General features: G+C 40.4%; 1 protein-coding gene across 8 annotated transcripts in view; it reads left to right on the forward strand.

Moving 5' to 3' along the window:
- Plekhg1 (pleckstrin homology and RhoGEF domain containing G1) overlaps window positions 1-13,056 on the forward strand; it is a 208,941-nt gene that overhangs the window by 119,545 nt on the left and 76,340 nt on the right. For all 8 annotated transcript variants that reach the window (XM_015502244.2, XM_048799875.1, XM_048799867.1 and 5 more), the window contains one exon: window positions 7,381-7,886. In XM_015502244.2, the coding sequence (XP_015357730.1) occupies window positions 7,392-7,886 (495 nt within the window). In that variant the 5' untranslated portion in view covers window positions 7,381-7,391. The remainder of the gene's footprint in view (window positions 1-7,380; window positions 7,887-13,056) is intronic.

Raw genomic sequence — 13,056 nt, forward strand, 5'->3', positions numbered from 1 at the left:
GACAATCATTAGAAATCCGTGAGTCAGGAATCCAGGAGATGCTGCCCCAGAGGATGTAGCGCAGGTGCAGTCCACGCTGGCCAGGCTGGGCCATTCGGAAGGCTGCTCGATGACATGTCTGGTACCTGGACTAGAAACATTGAACAGCAGGGCCAGAAAAACTGGTGTCCATCCAGCGTCCCGCTGCACATCAGTGTGTCTAACCACCTGTTTGCTTCTCCTTGGCAGCTTCAGAAAACCAGACTATTCATGTGGTGACTCAGGGGACATCCAGCCCTAGCAACTAGAGGGCTCCTTCTTGCATCCTAATCTGCCAAGCTCTGAGCATTGGTGTCCTCCTCATAGTGGAGGCAGGATCCCTGCCATATCTGGATTCCAGTGTTACGGGGAAAGAATGTGGAAGAAAGATGTCAAATGTCTTGAGAAATGGCCCCTCGATGGGCGTGTAGCATTTCCATTGGTGAAGCTCACCACATGGCCTTATCTAATGGCAAAGAGGCTGGGAAATGTGCTCAGCTGAAACTCTGGGTTCACTAAGGAAAAAGAGAGCGTGGATTTTTGGACCAGTAACAGTTTCCTCTGTAAGTGTAACACAACAGTTTAGAGTACCCCCAGGGTCCCCTTCATCTCTGGTGCTAAGTCACCACACAAAAGCATACACTAAAAGTAAAAGCAACTACATTTGCATAAAAGGCTTAAAGGAATTCCCTTCCGTTTCCTTTTAAGAAGACTGACTGGAGTCACTGCTTGGCTAAGGCAATTTATCTAAAACATTAGCTGCACTAAGCACTTACTTCATCCCTACCCTGCTGAGATAGCTGTTGGGTAAGGCTACTTTGTTAATATGGAGACTGGGGTTATCTCTTTCCATCGACTGGCATCTTAGTCCATTTGGGCTACTATAACAAAATTCCTTGAACTGGATAACTTACAAACAACAGAAATGTACTGCTTACAGTTCCAGAGGCCTGGAAGTCCAAGACGAAGGCTCCTGCAGGGGAGGTGTTTCATGCAGGCCTGTTCCTCCTTGATGGCAGCTTCTGTGTGTCCTCACGTGGCAGAAGCGGGTAATAGGCTCCTTGGCCTCCTTTTTAGGAGCACTAACCCCATTCTGGAGGATAGAGCCCTCAAGACATCACCCCTCAGAGGCCTCAAGTTCTGGGTGATTAAGTTTAAACATGGGACCTTTATATTTAGTATTAGACTTCATAGCTTAAAAGAATCTTTGCTCTTCTTTCAATCCCTTGCCTCTTATTTAAACAAAGCATTTTTGCAAAATATCTTCTCCAGTTCTTGATCCTCTTCTATCCCTATTTGCTTTACTAACTTTTCACTGGTAACGAGTTTGTTGTTGATGAAGTTCAGCTCCTTTTCATATGGTCATTTATATGCCACATGATACCATTGTGTAAGGAATCTACCAGAAAGGTGGTTGCCAAGGGCTGGAGAGAGGAAGACACAGGGTGGTATTAGTGGAAGGAAACAGATTTCAACCATGCAATATAAGAGCACAGTGCTCTTCCTAATAATGCTGTATTGTATAGTTCAAACATTGCTCAGAGGGTAGGTTTTATGCTGTGTTCTTATTACAAAATAACAACAACAAAGACATGAGGAAGCTTCTGGAGATGATGGATATGTGTTCATGGCATAGATAGTGATGGTGGTTTCCTGGGCATGTACTTATCTCCAAATTCATCAAGTTGTGTTCATCAGCTATGTACTACTTTTTTGTATGTCAATTGTGCTAAAATACTTTTTGAACTATTTATTTTGGAAAAAAAATTACAGAAAAGACGGAAAGATAGTACAGAGTTCCCATGAGCCCTTTATCCAGCTTCCCCCAATGTTACTATCTTATCTAACCATAGTACCTTGGTCAAAACTAAGAAATAACATTGTAACATGAGTTTTTCACTTCATCACCAAACAGCAACAGAATAAGTATGATAATCATGTTCCCTGAATTAAACACACTGAACATTAAAGAACATGGAGAATTCTAGTCCTGGTCCTGCCTTTTCAAAAGAAAAATCAACTTTAGTTGAAAAGCCAAGAAGTCAAGCAGAGCCTGATGGTGCACACCTATAATCCCAGCTACCCAGGAGGCTGAGGCAGGAGGATCATGAGTTCAAGGCCAGCCTGGGCAACTTAGCAAGACCCTGTCTCAAAACAACAACAAAAAGTCTAACTTGTGAAAACACATGTGTTTTTGACAGCTTTTATGTCTCTATGACCAAAATATCTAATGAGAACAACTTAGAGGAGGGAAAGTTTATTTGGGGTTCACTGCCATTTCAGAGGTCTCAGTCCATAGATGGTCAACTCCATTGCTTTGGACCCCAGATGAGGCAACACATCATGGGGTAATGACCCAGCAGTGGAAAGCTGCTCAGTTCCTGTAAGAGTCAGGAAGAAGCAGAGAGAGGGAAGGGTACGGAGCCACAGGGAAGATGCACATTTCCAGGGCACACCCCAGTGACTTACCAACCAATCAGTCCTTTCACACCAGAATGAACTGATTAGGCTAGAGTTCTCATAATCTTATCATTTTCCTCTGAATATTCCTGCATTAATAAGAGCTTTAGGGGAACCCCTTACAGTCAAATCATAACTCCATATTATCTGAGGCTTTTAAATATTGAGTTAGTAGATACAACTCTGGGGGGAGAGATACTCTCCTCAAATACTTAATGTTGTCTTTAAAACATATGAATGTGTATTTCTTAACGTTGACTCTTCATTTTTTTAAAAAATTGTGAATTTGGTTGTTTAAAACGTTAAGGCTCTGCCAGAGGCTAGCTCTATATTAAATGACCTTTGCTAGCTGATTGAATAGCTTCTCGTTTATCCCATAGTCTTTCCGTAGCTTTCCCTCTTTGGCTAGCGCACAGGCCATGTAATAAGGAAGGACATAATTTTAGTTATTCACTAGTATTGAGGACAGTACATTCTCTAGATTTCCCTGGTGGTTCTGCCAAGGAACTCAGACTAGGTATTTGATGTCTGGAATAGCAATGAGCAGAATTTGGAAATCCTGATCCCTCCTCCACCCCCGCAGTGAGAGGAGTTTCTGTTTTTTCTTGTAGGTCACTCCTTGGGAGTTGTGACAGGGACTCACAGGCCATGGAGCCCACTGAGTCCCCCTTTCATGCATGAATGCAGTCACAGAAGGCCATGGGAAGTTACATGTCAAACCTAAATCAGCCCTAGAAGCAAGTGAGAGCCAGGAAGCACGGCTTGATTCTGGCACTAACATTCCAGAGGAGAGCAATTAAAATGATGGAAGTTGGAAGGGCACGCAAAGAAAAGCCAAGGAATTAAAGTTACTTTGCCTAGAAAAAATTAGAAACGTGTTGTGAAGTTAAAATATGATACCTATAGGGAGCTGTTTAGCCATTTTTTTTCTTTTTACTAAAAATGGCACAAAAAAGGAAATGTCAGTGACTTAGCTAATTGGCACTTATAAGAATCAGTAAGCCACCACGTCCCCTGTATCTCCAGGTTTGCCAAGGATCAGATTGACTGTGACCCTCAGGTGGGTCAAGCCAGCTTATTTGGGGGTTTTCCTGGTCAAAAGGTCTACCTGAGAAGTTCGATTGGCAATGTTTGGCAAGAAGTTCTCAGAAATTATTCTATTATTAGCCCTTTGCCTGGGATTTAGGAAGACGAGAATTTTTAAGAACAAGCAAATTATACAAGTGTTAATTTTTCTCTCTAGGCAGAAGAAAAAGCTTTCTTGCTCTCCACTTTTCTCTCTGGTGTTTCAGTTTATCATAGAAAATCAGTAACACCAGTATCTATGACACAACAGCCATCTCCCAGATGGACCCCAGATGAGGTTTTAGTTCTCCTAATTTGTAACAATAGTTTGCATTAATAGATGGAGTTTGCAAAAAAAAAAAAAAAAAAAAAAAAAAAACCAAGCTGAATTTTTCTCTCTCTCTATTCACAATAATAATAGTGGATTGTTAATAATAGTGAACAGAGATTGATATGGTCAACTTAAATCTTACATAATAATGTAATAACCTAGAAGATCTCTGCATCACATTGTCCAACTAAACTATCTGTGAGCCACATAGATATTTTATTCTCGAGTAGTCACATTTTTAAAAAAAGTAAAATGAGATGTGAAAATAAATTTAATAAGATTTTTTTTCAATCACAGTTCCAAAATATTATTTCAGCATGTATTTAATATAAAAATGATTGAGTTGTGTTTTGTAATTTTTGTTCCATATTATGTCCTTGAAGTCTAAGGTATATTTTACACCTAGAGCACATCAAAGTTTGGACTGGCCACATTTTAAGTGCTCAATAGCCATGGGTAGCCAGTGGCCACTTCACTTAGCAGCACACCTCTAAAGATAAATATTAATAATTGGCAAATTGTATTAGAAAGAATAGTCCAGACAGGGTGGAAATCTTAAATTATTTTGAGGGAAGTGAGAACAAGACTAGACGGTTTTTATGAGGTACATTTCCTTCTATGAGAAAACTATAATTATCTTCTAAGCAATGAGTCAACATAAAAAATGTTATCCATTAGCAAACGCAGTCTCGTATTACATGATATTGTTCAACCTGACTTTAAATGTCCCACTTCTGTCATTGGCAATTTTGGAAAGTATTTAGTTTGGGGCAGTAAATTTGGCTAATGCTACACATACCAAATATCTGCAATATTTGATTTTATAAAGTGCCTAATTGGCAACCTGAATAATAGATGGCTTCCAGTGATCTCAAGTACATGGCCTGGTTTTGGAACATATGAAGGCTTTTCTGGAACAGTACCCAATTCATGTTGCTGTTTGATTTATCCACAAAGGCATCCCCTGTTGCTCTAAGTTTCACATCCGACTTTTTCTCAGCTTCAAAAGTCATTTTTAAAGCAATACCATCAGTAGCAGGCCAACACGGTCTCCTTTGAAAACAATTTTTATCCTCTTTAAACCCTGGACAGCCCATATTGGCTACCTTGGAGTAAGTAGATAAAAGAAATGAGTCTCTTTGTTGGGTTTATTTTTGGTTGTCCTGATAATAAGTACACTGCCAAGTGTTTTGTAAGTGTGTTAAAAAGTTTCCTAGACTAGAGGAAGACTAATTCTTTCCCAGTTAGGAAATTAGAACTTGCCCTGGAGATCAGCCTATCCAGATCTGTGAGGGTAGGTTGTTTGATCTAGAACTTTCCAGATGTCCTTGCCTTTTATGTTGAGTGCATTCAACTTACATTTGGTCTTAAATCATAGCCTCATTTGACCCTTGAAACCTGAAAGAATCCTTCATTCTTCCCATTCCCTATGGTGAACTCAATCTCAGGGTTATGGTTATGGTTATGGTGGAGGCCCAAGGGAAGAAACTCATTGCATCTGTTCCTATTTTGAGCTGCTCAGGACTTTCCTAACACTAGTCCTGCACATGGGCAAGTGTCGTCTGCATGCCCAAATGCCTGGCTGCTTCTCAAACTTTTGCCACACTCAAGTTGGATCAAGCTTTTTAGGCCAAGTGCATTTTAACTACTGGCCAATCCATGTTTTATAGGCCATAAAGTTGTTACAGAGCAAACAAAAAAAAACAAGTGCAAAAGCTTTTAAAATCGCAGCAAACTCATACCATTTGTTAGCAGTTATGCTGATAAATTGCTCATTTCCTACAATTTCTTACCATTCTATCTTGTGAACCCAGAGTTCCTTTATTTTATATTCATAATTTTAACATTTTCTTCATACATTTGCACTAATATTTGCCATGAATCTAATCTAGAAAAACTCAGTATGTTGAAGGATTTTGATGTTTGTTTTTCTTTGTATCAGGATTGAACCCAGAAGTACTTACCCCCAGAGCCACATCCTCAGCCCTTTTTATTTTGAGACAGGGTCTCAGTTGCTTAGGGCCTCACTAAATGGCTGAGGCTGGCTTTGAACTTGCAATCCTCCTGCTCCGCCTCGGACTCGCTGGGATTACAGGCATGTGCCACTGTACCCAGTGAACTCTTCATGTTCTAAAAATAATGGTGCCAGTGGTTTGAACTCTATTATAGAATCAAAATGAACTTACATTCCCCTTGAAAACTGATCATTAATGTATATTATTGTTAATGTATTGTCATAACCTTCCAAACATAAATTTCACTCCTTTCCAATAAAAACACATAAACATGGATTCAGATAGTAAGGTAACCTGCCCAAATGAGCAAATATCATCATCAGTCACATTCTTTATCACAGGTCATATAGTCTCTATATACCTTGAATGTCATTATTTTAGGGGTAAAAAATGTTGATTCTGCTTTATGGAATGAAGAAGCTTGAAATGTTGAGTATTCCATCAGAACAGCTCTGAAAGTTTAATTTGCATGAGAGCCTTTGGGACCCAGGGTCATTTTTAAGTGCTGTGGGTATTGAGCGACCGTCTGACCTGGTGGATAGATATGCTTTCTTATGAATGACAACAGCCTGTTTCTCCTAAGTGTTCTTGTAATTTCCTTCTATATTTATTTGTATACTTACTAATGGGATGGGGGTCTTTAATTTGTTTGTTTTTCATGCCTAGTATTAGAAAATTATCTTCGATGTGTTGCTTCTTTAGTGTTGTGTACAGTGAAATGTACAGTTGTTGGTGTCACTTAGATCCTAATACTTCCAGGAACCTTGCTTAATATTCTTTGAGATTGTGGTGAAAGACTTAAAAATCTCCAGTGATAATCCTCAAAACTCTGTAAGAATCATGGAGGGTGCTTTTTTTTTTTTTTTTTGGTACCATGGATTGAACCCAGGGGTGCTAACCTGGGTTAGCCCCAGCTCATTTTATCTTTTCTTTTGAGACAGGGTCTCATAAGTTGCTTGGGGCCTTGCCAAGTTGCTGAGGCTGGCATATCATAAGTTGATCCTCCGGCCTCAGCCTCTTGAGCTATTAGGATTGCTGGCATGGGCCAGTGCACCTGACCGGAGGATGCCTCTTAAGTACATAAGAATCACTTGTGTGCTTGTTAAAGTTATAGATTGCTCAGCCCCAACCTCTAAGCCTTTAATTTAGTAAATCTAGACTGAAGTGCATACATGAATCCTTCCAGGTGGTCACACTTGGAGACATTGGATGTATTTCTTAGACTTTCATGTGTATGCATCACACTGGGATCTTGTGAAATGCAGATTCCAGGTCAGGAGGTCTAGGGCAGAGCCTGGGACTGCGTTCCCATCAGGCTCCCAGGCAATGCTTCTGAAGCCCTCACTTTGCATCTCGGGCCCTCTCTCTCTCTATAACTAACTTGGCACCATTTGGTTATTGACTGTATAACTGCAGGCCAGGTTCTGACTTCCTTTCAACCCTCTCACCTTGCTTATCCTGTCTTTTTTATTTTTTGTGCTACGCATGTAGATGGGCACCGGATGCGTCTTGAAGCAGCATCAGCTGTGACAGAAGATCCCGATCCTGAAACAACAGCTGAAGGATCCCTGTCCCCAGAACCAAAGACCATGGAGCTCTCTGACAGTGACAGACCCATCAGCTTTGGCTCCACCTCATCCTCAGCCTCTTCCCGCGACAGCCATGGCTCCTTTGGCAGCAGAATGACCTTGGTTTCAAATAGCCACTTGGGCTTATTTCACCAGGATAAGGAAGCAGGGGCCATAAAGCTGGAGCTGGTTCCAGCACGGCCGTTTTCCAGCAGCGAGCTGCAGAGGGACACCCCTGCTGGGCCGCAGAACATGGAGGAGAGCAGTGAGAGGCAGCCCAGGACCCCATGGAGAGTGGACACAAATGGGGCGTCCAAAACCACGGCAGACACAGCCACCAGCCCCAAGCTCCTCTATGTGGATAGGGTTGTGCAGGAGATTCTAGAGACGGAAAGGACTTACGTGCAAGATTTGAAAAGCATCGTGGAGGTAAGGCAAGCTTCGCTTTTCCAAGTTTGTCAAGCAGGAGAAATAGGCTTGCAAAATAAAGAGCAAAGCCAAGCTTTTCAATGTGGGGGATATGTGTGTTGTCGCCTAAGATGCACAGAGGTATGAAAGTTTAAACAGATGGTTATATAGCTAGCACTGGGCTCACTGGGTGAATTCCTCTTCATAGTTGCACTAATGAGTCAGTGTGTGTCAGGAGTAAGGATGATACTGTGCATGTACCAGTATGCTGTGTTCATAAATCCCACATCAGAGTGCCAGAGTGCCTTGCAGCTTGGAGCAGGCGAGAGGATGGGATGGGCCTTCAAGCCTCCCAGCAAATAGGTGTCAGGTGTATCTAACTGAACCCATTGGGATAAGCTGTTCTTAACCCTCATCACAGTTCTCCACTTGCCTTGGAGTTTCTGATTTCAATAGCCAAGGGTGTATCCCGAGGAGTGGGAGATTCTCAGGTGCCTCTAATACGCTAAGCCTGGAGCCACTGTTCTAGGTGGGGCCTATGCTGGTTGGTGTTTGGGGGAAAGGAGTGAAGGATAGAAGAAAAACCATGGGCTCTGTTTTGTCTTGAGTGTTTCCTTTCTGTTCACTTTTATAGTAAACAATTTAACATGATTTGCGTAAATTATTTTGTTTTTAAATTATTTGCATAAATTATTCCACGTGAATTGAACTCAGCTCTGTGAGCCAGATCATATCCTCTGGAAATCCATTTATTGACTTTGATTTATAAGCAGGTTTTTGAGCATAATGAATGACCAGTGGTTCCGGGTATGGTGGTGCATGCCTATAATACCAGCAGCTTGGGAGGCTGAAGCAGGAGAATCACAAGTTCAAGGCCAGCCTCAGCAACTTACTGAGGCCCTCAGCAACTTGGAGAGATACTGTCCCAAAATTTAAAAAAAAGGCTGGGGATGTAGCTCAGTGGGGTAAAGTGCCCCCAGGGGTTCAATTCCCAGTACAAAAAACCTAAATAAATAAATAAAATGAGCAGTGAAGCTCAGATGTTAACTCATTCCTAATTTATTATTAAGAATATTCTATTCAATAGAAAATTTGTATATTACAAAGCTATACTCACTTTGCTGCCTATTGAGATTAAATTCTTTCATTTGTTAATACCTATTGCCTATTTTAGACTTCTTATTTAAAATGCGCTTCAGAATGTAGTGGACTATTTGCTAATAAGCACATTTTGTACTAAATAAATACATTCTTATAGCATTAGCCCCTCAAAAAATAAAATAAAATAATTTAAAGCATGATCGATGTGTTAAGTTCCACAAATGATAGAACAGACACTGTCTCCTAAAATAGTTATGACATAACTTTCCAGTAATAATAGAAAAGTCAATTGATGCTCAACTAAAACAATATGTGGTACCAAATGTAGGACCAAGTTGGCCAACTTTTTAAAAAATTGACAATGATGTCATTTGTACTTGAGAAGAAATATCTATGAATCAGCCAAAAGTTTTACAACCTCTCAGGAAACTTATTAAACCTTTCTTTGGTTTATGCTTTTTTTTTTTTTTCCTTACTTTCTTAGAAATTTCTCCACTTAGTCAGAGTTTACCTTACTAAGAAAGAAGCCTTTAGTTCCTCAACTAGTATTACATGAAGTCTCTTCTACCCGAGACTGGTTGATTAACGTTAGGTGGAAAAATAAAGAATAAGATTTGAATGAAAGGAAACAAACGAATTTTTTCTCTAAGAAAGTTTTAGTGTAAGTCATAGTTGAAGCAGTCCAATGTCCTTGCCTTTTTTCCTGTAACCTTGAGTTAATCATATTTTGCACATGGATTTGGGGAGCTTTTTCATATAGCCCCAGATAGTAAAAAGTTTAGGCTTCTGAGCCTAAGGTCCCAGTGTCACCAGTATGCAATTCTGCTGTGGGGGCTCAAAAACAGTGATAGTCACTGTAAATGAATAGTCCTAGAAATATGAACAAATCTCTAGAGCCCAACTTAATCGAAGGGCCATAGTCTGCTGACCCCTGTTTCAGACTCCAAATCTGTGCCACACCTCAACTGTAAGATGGTACCTGCACAGGGTTCTTTGAATTCTATTAAATAATAGTGAAATCATGTACAACAGTGCCTGGCACATGGTAGGCAATTAATAAATAGAATATAATCAACACCAGCCCGGTATGAATCTGCTACTTAAGAGTAATCAACATTTATACTATGTTTCACATTAAATATTTGCCAAAAATAATCAGGTAAGCCAGTTCATAACAGAAATTTAATTAGGAAAAAAAAAGTTTTAATGGGCAGCTCTGATTTTATTATCTTGAATAAAATTGGATTATTTCTAATGACCCCACTGAAATTCAGAGGTGGGACATCCAGAGGCAGAGGCAGAAGGGGTATTGGGAGGGGCAGTGGTTGGTGAAGATGAGTCCTGCTGAATAGGGGCACCCAGTTTGGAAGAACTAAGCTCCCCTTTGTTCTGGAAGTCTCCAGAGCGCTGTGGGTCACTTGCCCATTCCACCTAGAAAACTCTCAAATCTAACCAGATAATCATAGGCTGCGTATCTCAAGAAGCTGAAGAGAGGATTTTGAATATTTTCCCTGTAAAGAGCATCCTGTTAATAACAGCTATGATAAGTTCTTACCATACCTAAAAGACAAATTTTCCTTAGTTGGCTCTTCCTAAGCAAGAATTGTTTCTGGCAGGAAAAAAAAAAAACTAGTATAGTAATTTATAGAGATAACCAGTGATTTATCTTCCTTTATCTAATAACACATTTTCTGAGTTTGCATACTCAGCTTTATTGAATCTCATTTAACTAATATCAATCAATACTCATTTCAAATTTAATCAATTTTCCCCAAAGACTGTACATTTTATTTATGTATATGCCATATAGATGCATAATCTCCATGACTTGGGATTCGATTTCATTTTCAGGATTTGTGAACAGTAACATTTTTGTGAAAGATCATTGATAACATGAATTGATTCAAAACACACTCACATAAGACAGTGGCTTGATTTGTTCCACATGGTCCCAAATATCAGAGTAGCTTATTTCTGAGAAGTTGTCCTTCTTAGTTGGACAGTAGGATTCCTGGATGTTGGTCACACATGCAAAGCAAGTCATGGGCCTTCTTTCCCATATGCAGAGATAACATATTAAAATAATCCAAAACATACAGATTCTTTTCTTTCCCTTGCCAGTTGGGGATTCAGAAATGAGCCTCTTAAATGATTTCTGAAAAGTTAACTAGAAATATGTTGTTGTTATTGTTGATTTTTAATAACTTCATTTTATTTATTTTTAAAATGTGATGCTGAGAATCAAATCCAGCGACTCCCACATGCTAGGCAAGCGCTCTACCACTGAGCCACAGCCCCAGCCCTCTGTTGTTGTTCTTACTCCTTATTCTTCATTTCTTTTTTTTTGTTTTAGAGAGAGAGAGAGAGAGAATTTTTAATATTTATTTTTAGTTTTCAGCGGACACAGCATCTTTGTTTGTATGTGGTGCTGAGGATCGAACCCGGGCCGCACGCATGCCAGGCGAGCGCGCTACCACTTGAGCCACAGCCCCACACCCTCTGTTGTTGTTCTTACTCCTTATTCTTTATTTCTTGCATTCCTCCCCAGGCCCTCTGGACCCCAGTCCCACCTGCATGGCTATTCTATTCCATTCTCTGCTCCTTTACCCAACTTCCTGGCTATTTGTTTTTGTACACTTGACATTTGGGGGAGGTAAGATCTTGACTATCACCCATGCCCAGAGCAACAATGGGGCTCTTATTTCCATCTTTATATATGGCTCTTGGCACATTCACAGATAAAATGAGATGATAAATATGAAAGCAACTTAAAAGTAAAATAACCAGTGATACAGTTTGTGGAGAGATGGAAATCCATAGTTGGTGAGCAGAAAATAAGGGTCTCTTTCATGTTTAATGGGACCTTCAATTGACTGAGCAAGGGCTCTCCTGGGCAGAGTGAGTTTCTTTAATCTTTCTAAATGATCTGTAAAAGAGCCTTTGAGAGCCTCATAAGATCGGGCCTCAGATAGAGTTCATGGCCTGTTTTACCCTTTTAGTAAAGTTTTAAAATAGTTCATAATGTTGAATAATGCTGTATAATTGGAAGCTAAATTCCCACTACAAATGCCATCTTTGAACTTTCAGATACTAAATTAGGTCATCCCTTGGGATGTCAAAGATGTGTAGTTTGTGAAAAAAAGTGAGTAAAATAAGTATAGCATGTATTTTGACTTTTACCTGTCATACGCCAGAGACCTAAAATTCTTCAAGTATCTTCATCCATAAAGTATATTTAAAAACAAAGAAGTGAATATTATAGCCTTGATGTCCAAAATTTAAACATCCAGAGCTTAAGTGTGTCTTTGCTGGAAGACTTTTTGTGGTACTCCAAAGCTGTAGCTACACAAGGATTCAGGTAGTAACCTCTACCCCCAGCTCTTGTATTTCTGAGTCTATGTGGCTCCTTCCTTATTGGGTAGACAGGTAGAAGAGAGAGGGGTACTTTCTGCATACTTAGTGACTTGAAATACATGGAAAGCTATTCTACCTGTGGCAACAATTTAGAGAGCAAGTTGCTTTGAGCTCTGGTGGTATCTGATGACTTGGAGGGATACCTAGCTCAGGGGGCGGGGTGGGGAGAGCAAGACTTCACCCAAACGTGTGCAGAATGAAAGAAGGAAACCTGTACCCACGCTGGGGAGTTGGTGCAATGGGTCCACCACATTCTCTGCCCAGATACTCAGCTGGGGGCCTTGCGAGACGTCTGTGATGGGATAAAGGGGACTCTAAGCTGGCTCTTGTCCTGAGGTCCCCTTCCCTTGCAGATGACACTTTCAAGTTTGGAGACAGTTTCTAATAAAGCTTGGCTTCCCAGGGTCCTGTGGGAGACAGAATTGCCTGGTGTGGAGAGGACCCTGTGCTGAATGGTTGTATGTGGCATTCCCCAGACCAGCCTCAACTCCCCTGCAACCCCACCAAAGAAGAAAGCTTATGAGCCCAGGAGAAGGCTGTTGAGAGAGGGAATTGTTACAGATTTTATTGTCTTTTCTTTGCAGATGTCCTGCTTGATACCCTCCGTCCAGTTTAAATAGCTCTTATTCTGCTGGCACTTTTTACGAGGTTCATTTAGAGTAAAGTTTTTTGAGTA

Source organism: Marmota marmota, unplaced genomic scaffold, assembly GCF_001458135.2.
Source record: "Marmota marmota marmota unplaced genomic scaffold, marMar, whole genome shotgun sequence".
Taxonomy (NCBI): Eukaryota; Metazoa; Chordata; class Mammalia; order Rodentia; family Sciuridae; genus Marmota; species Marmota marmota.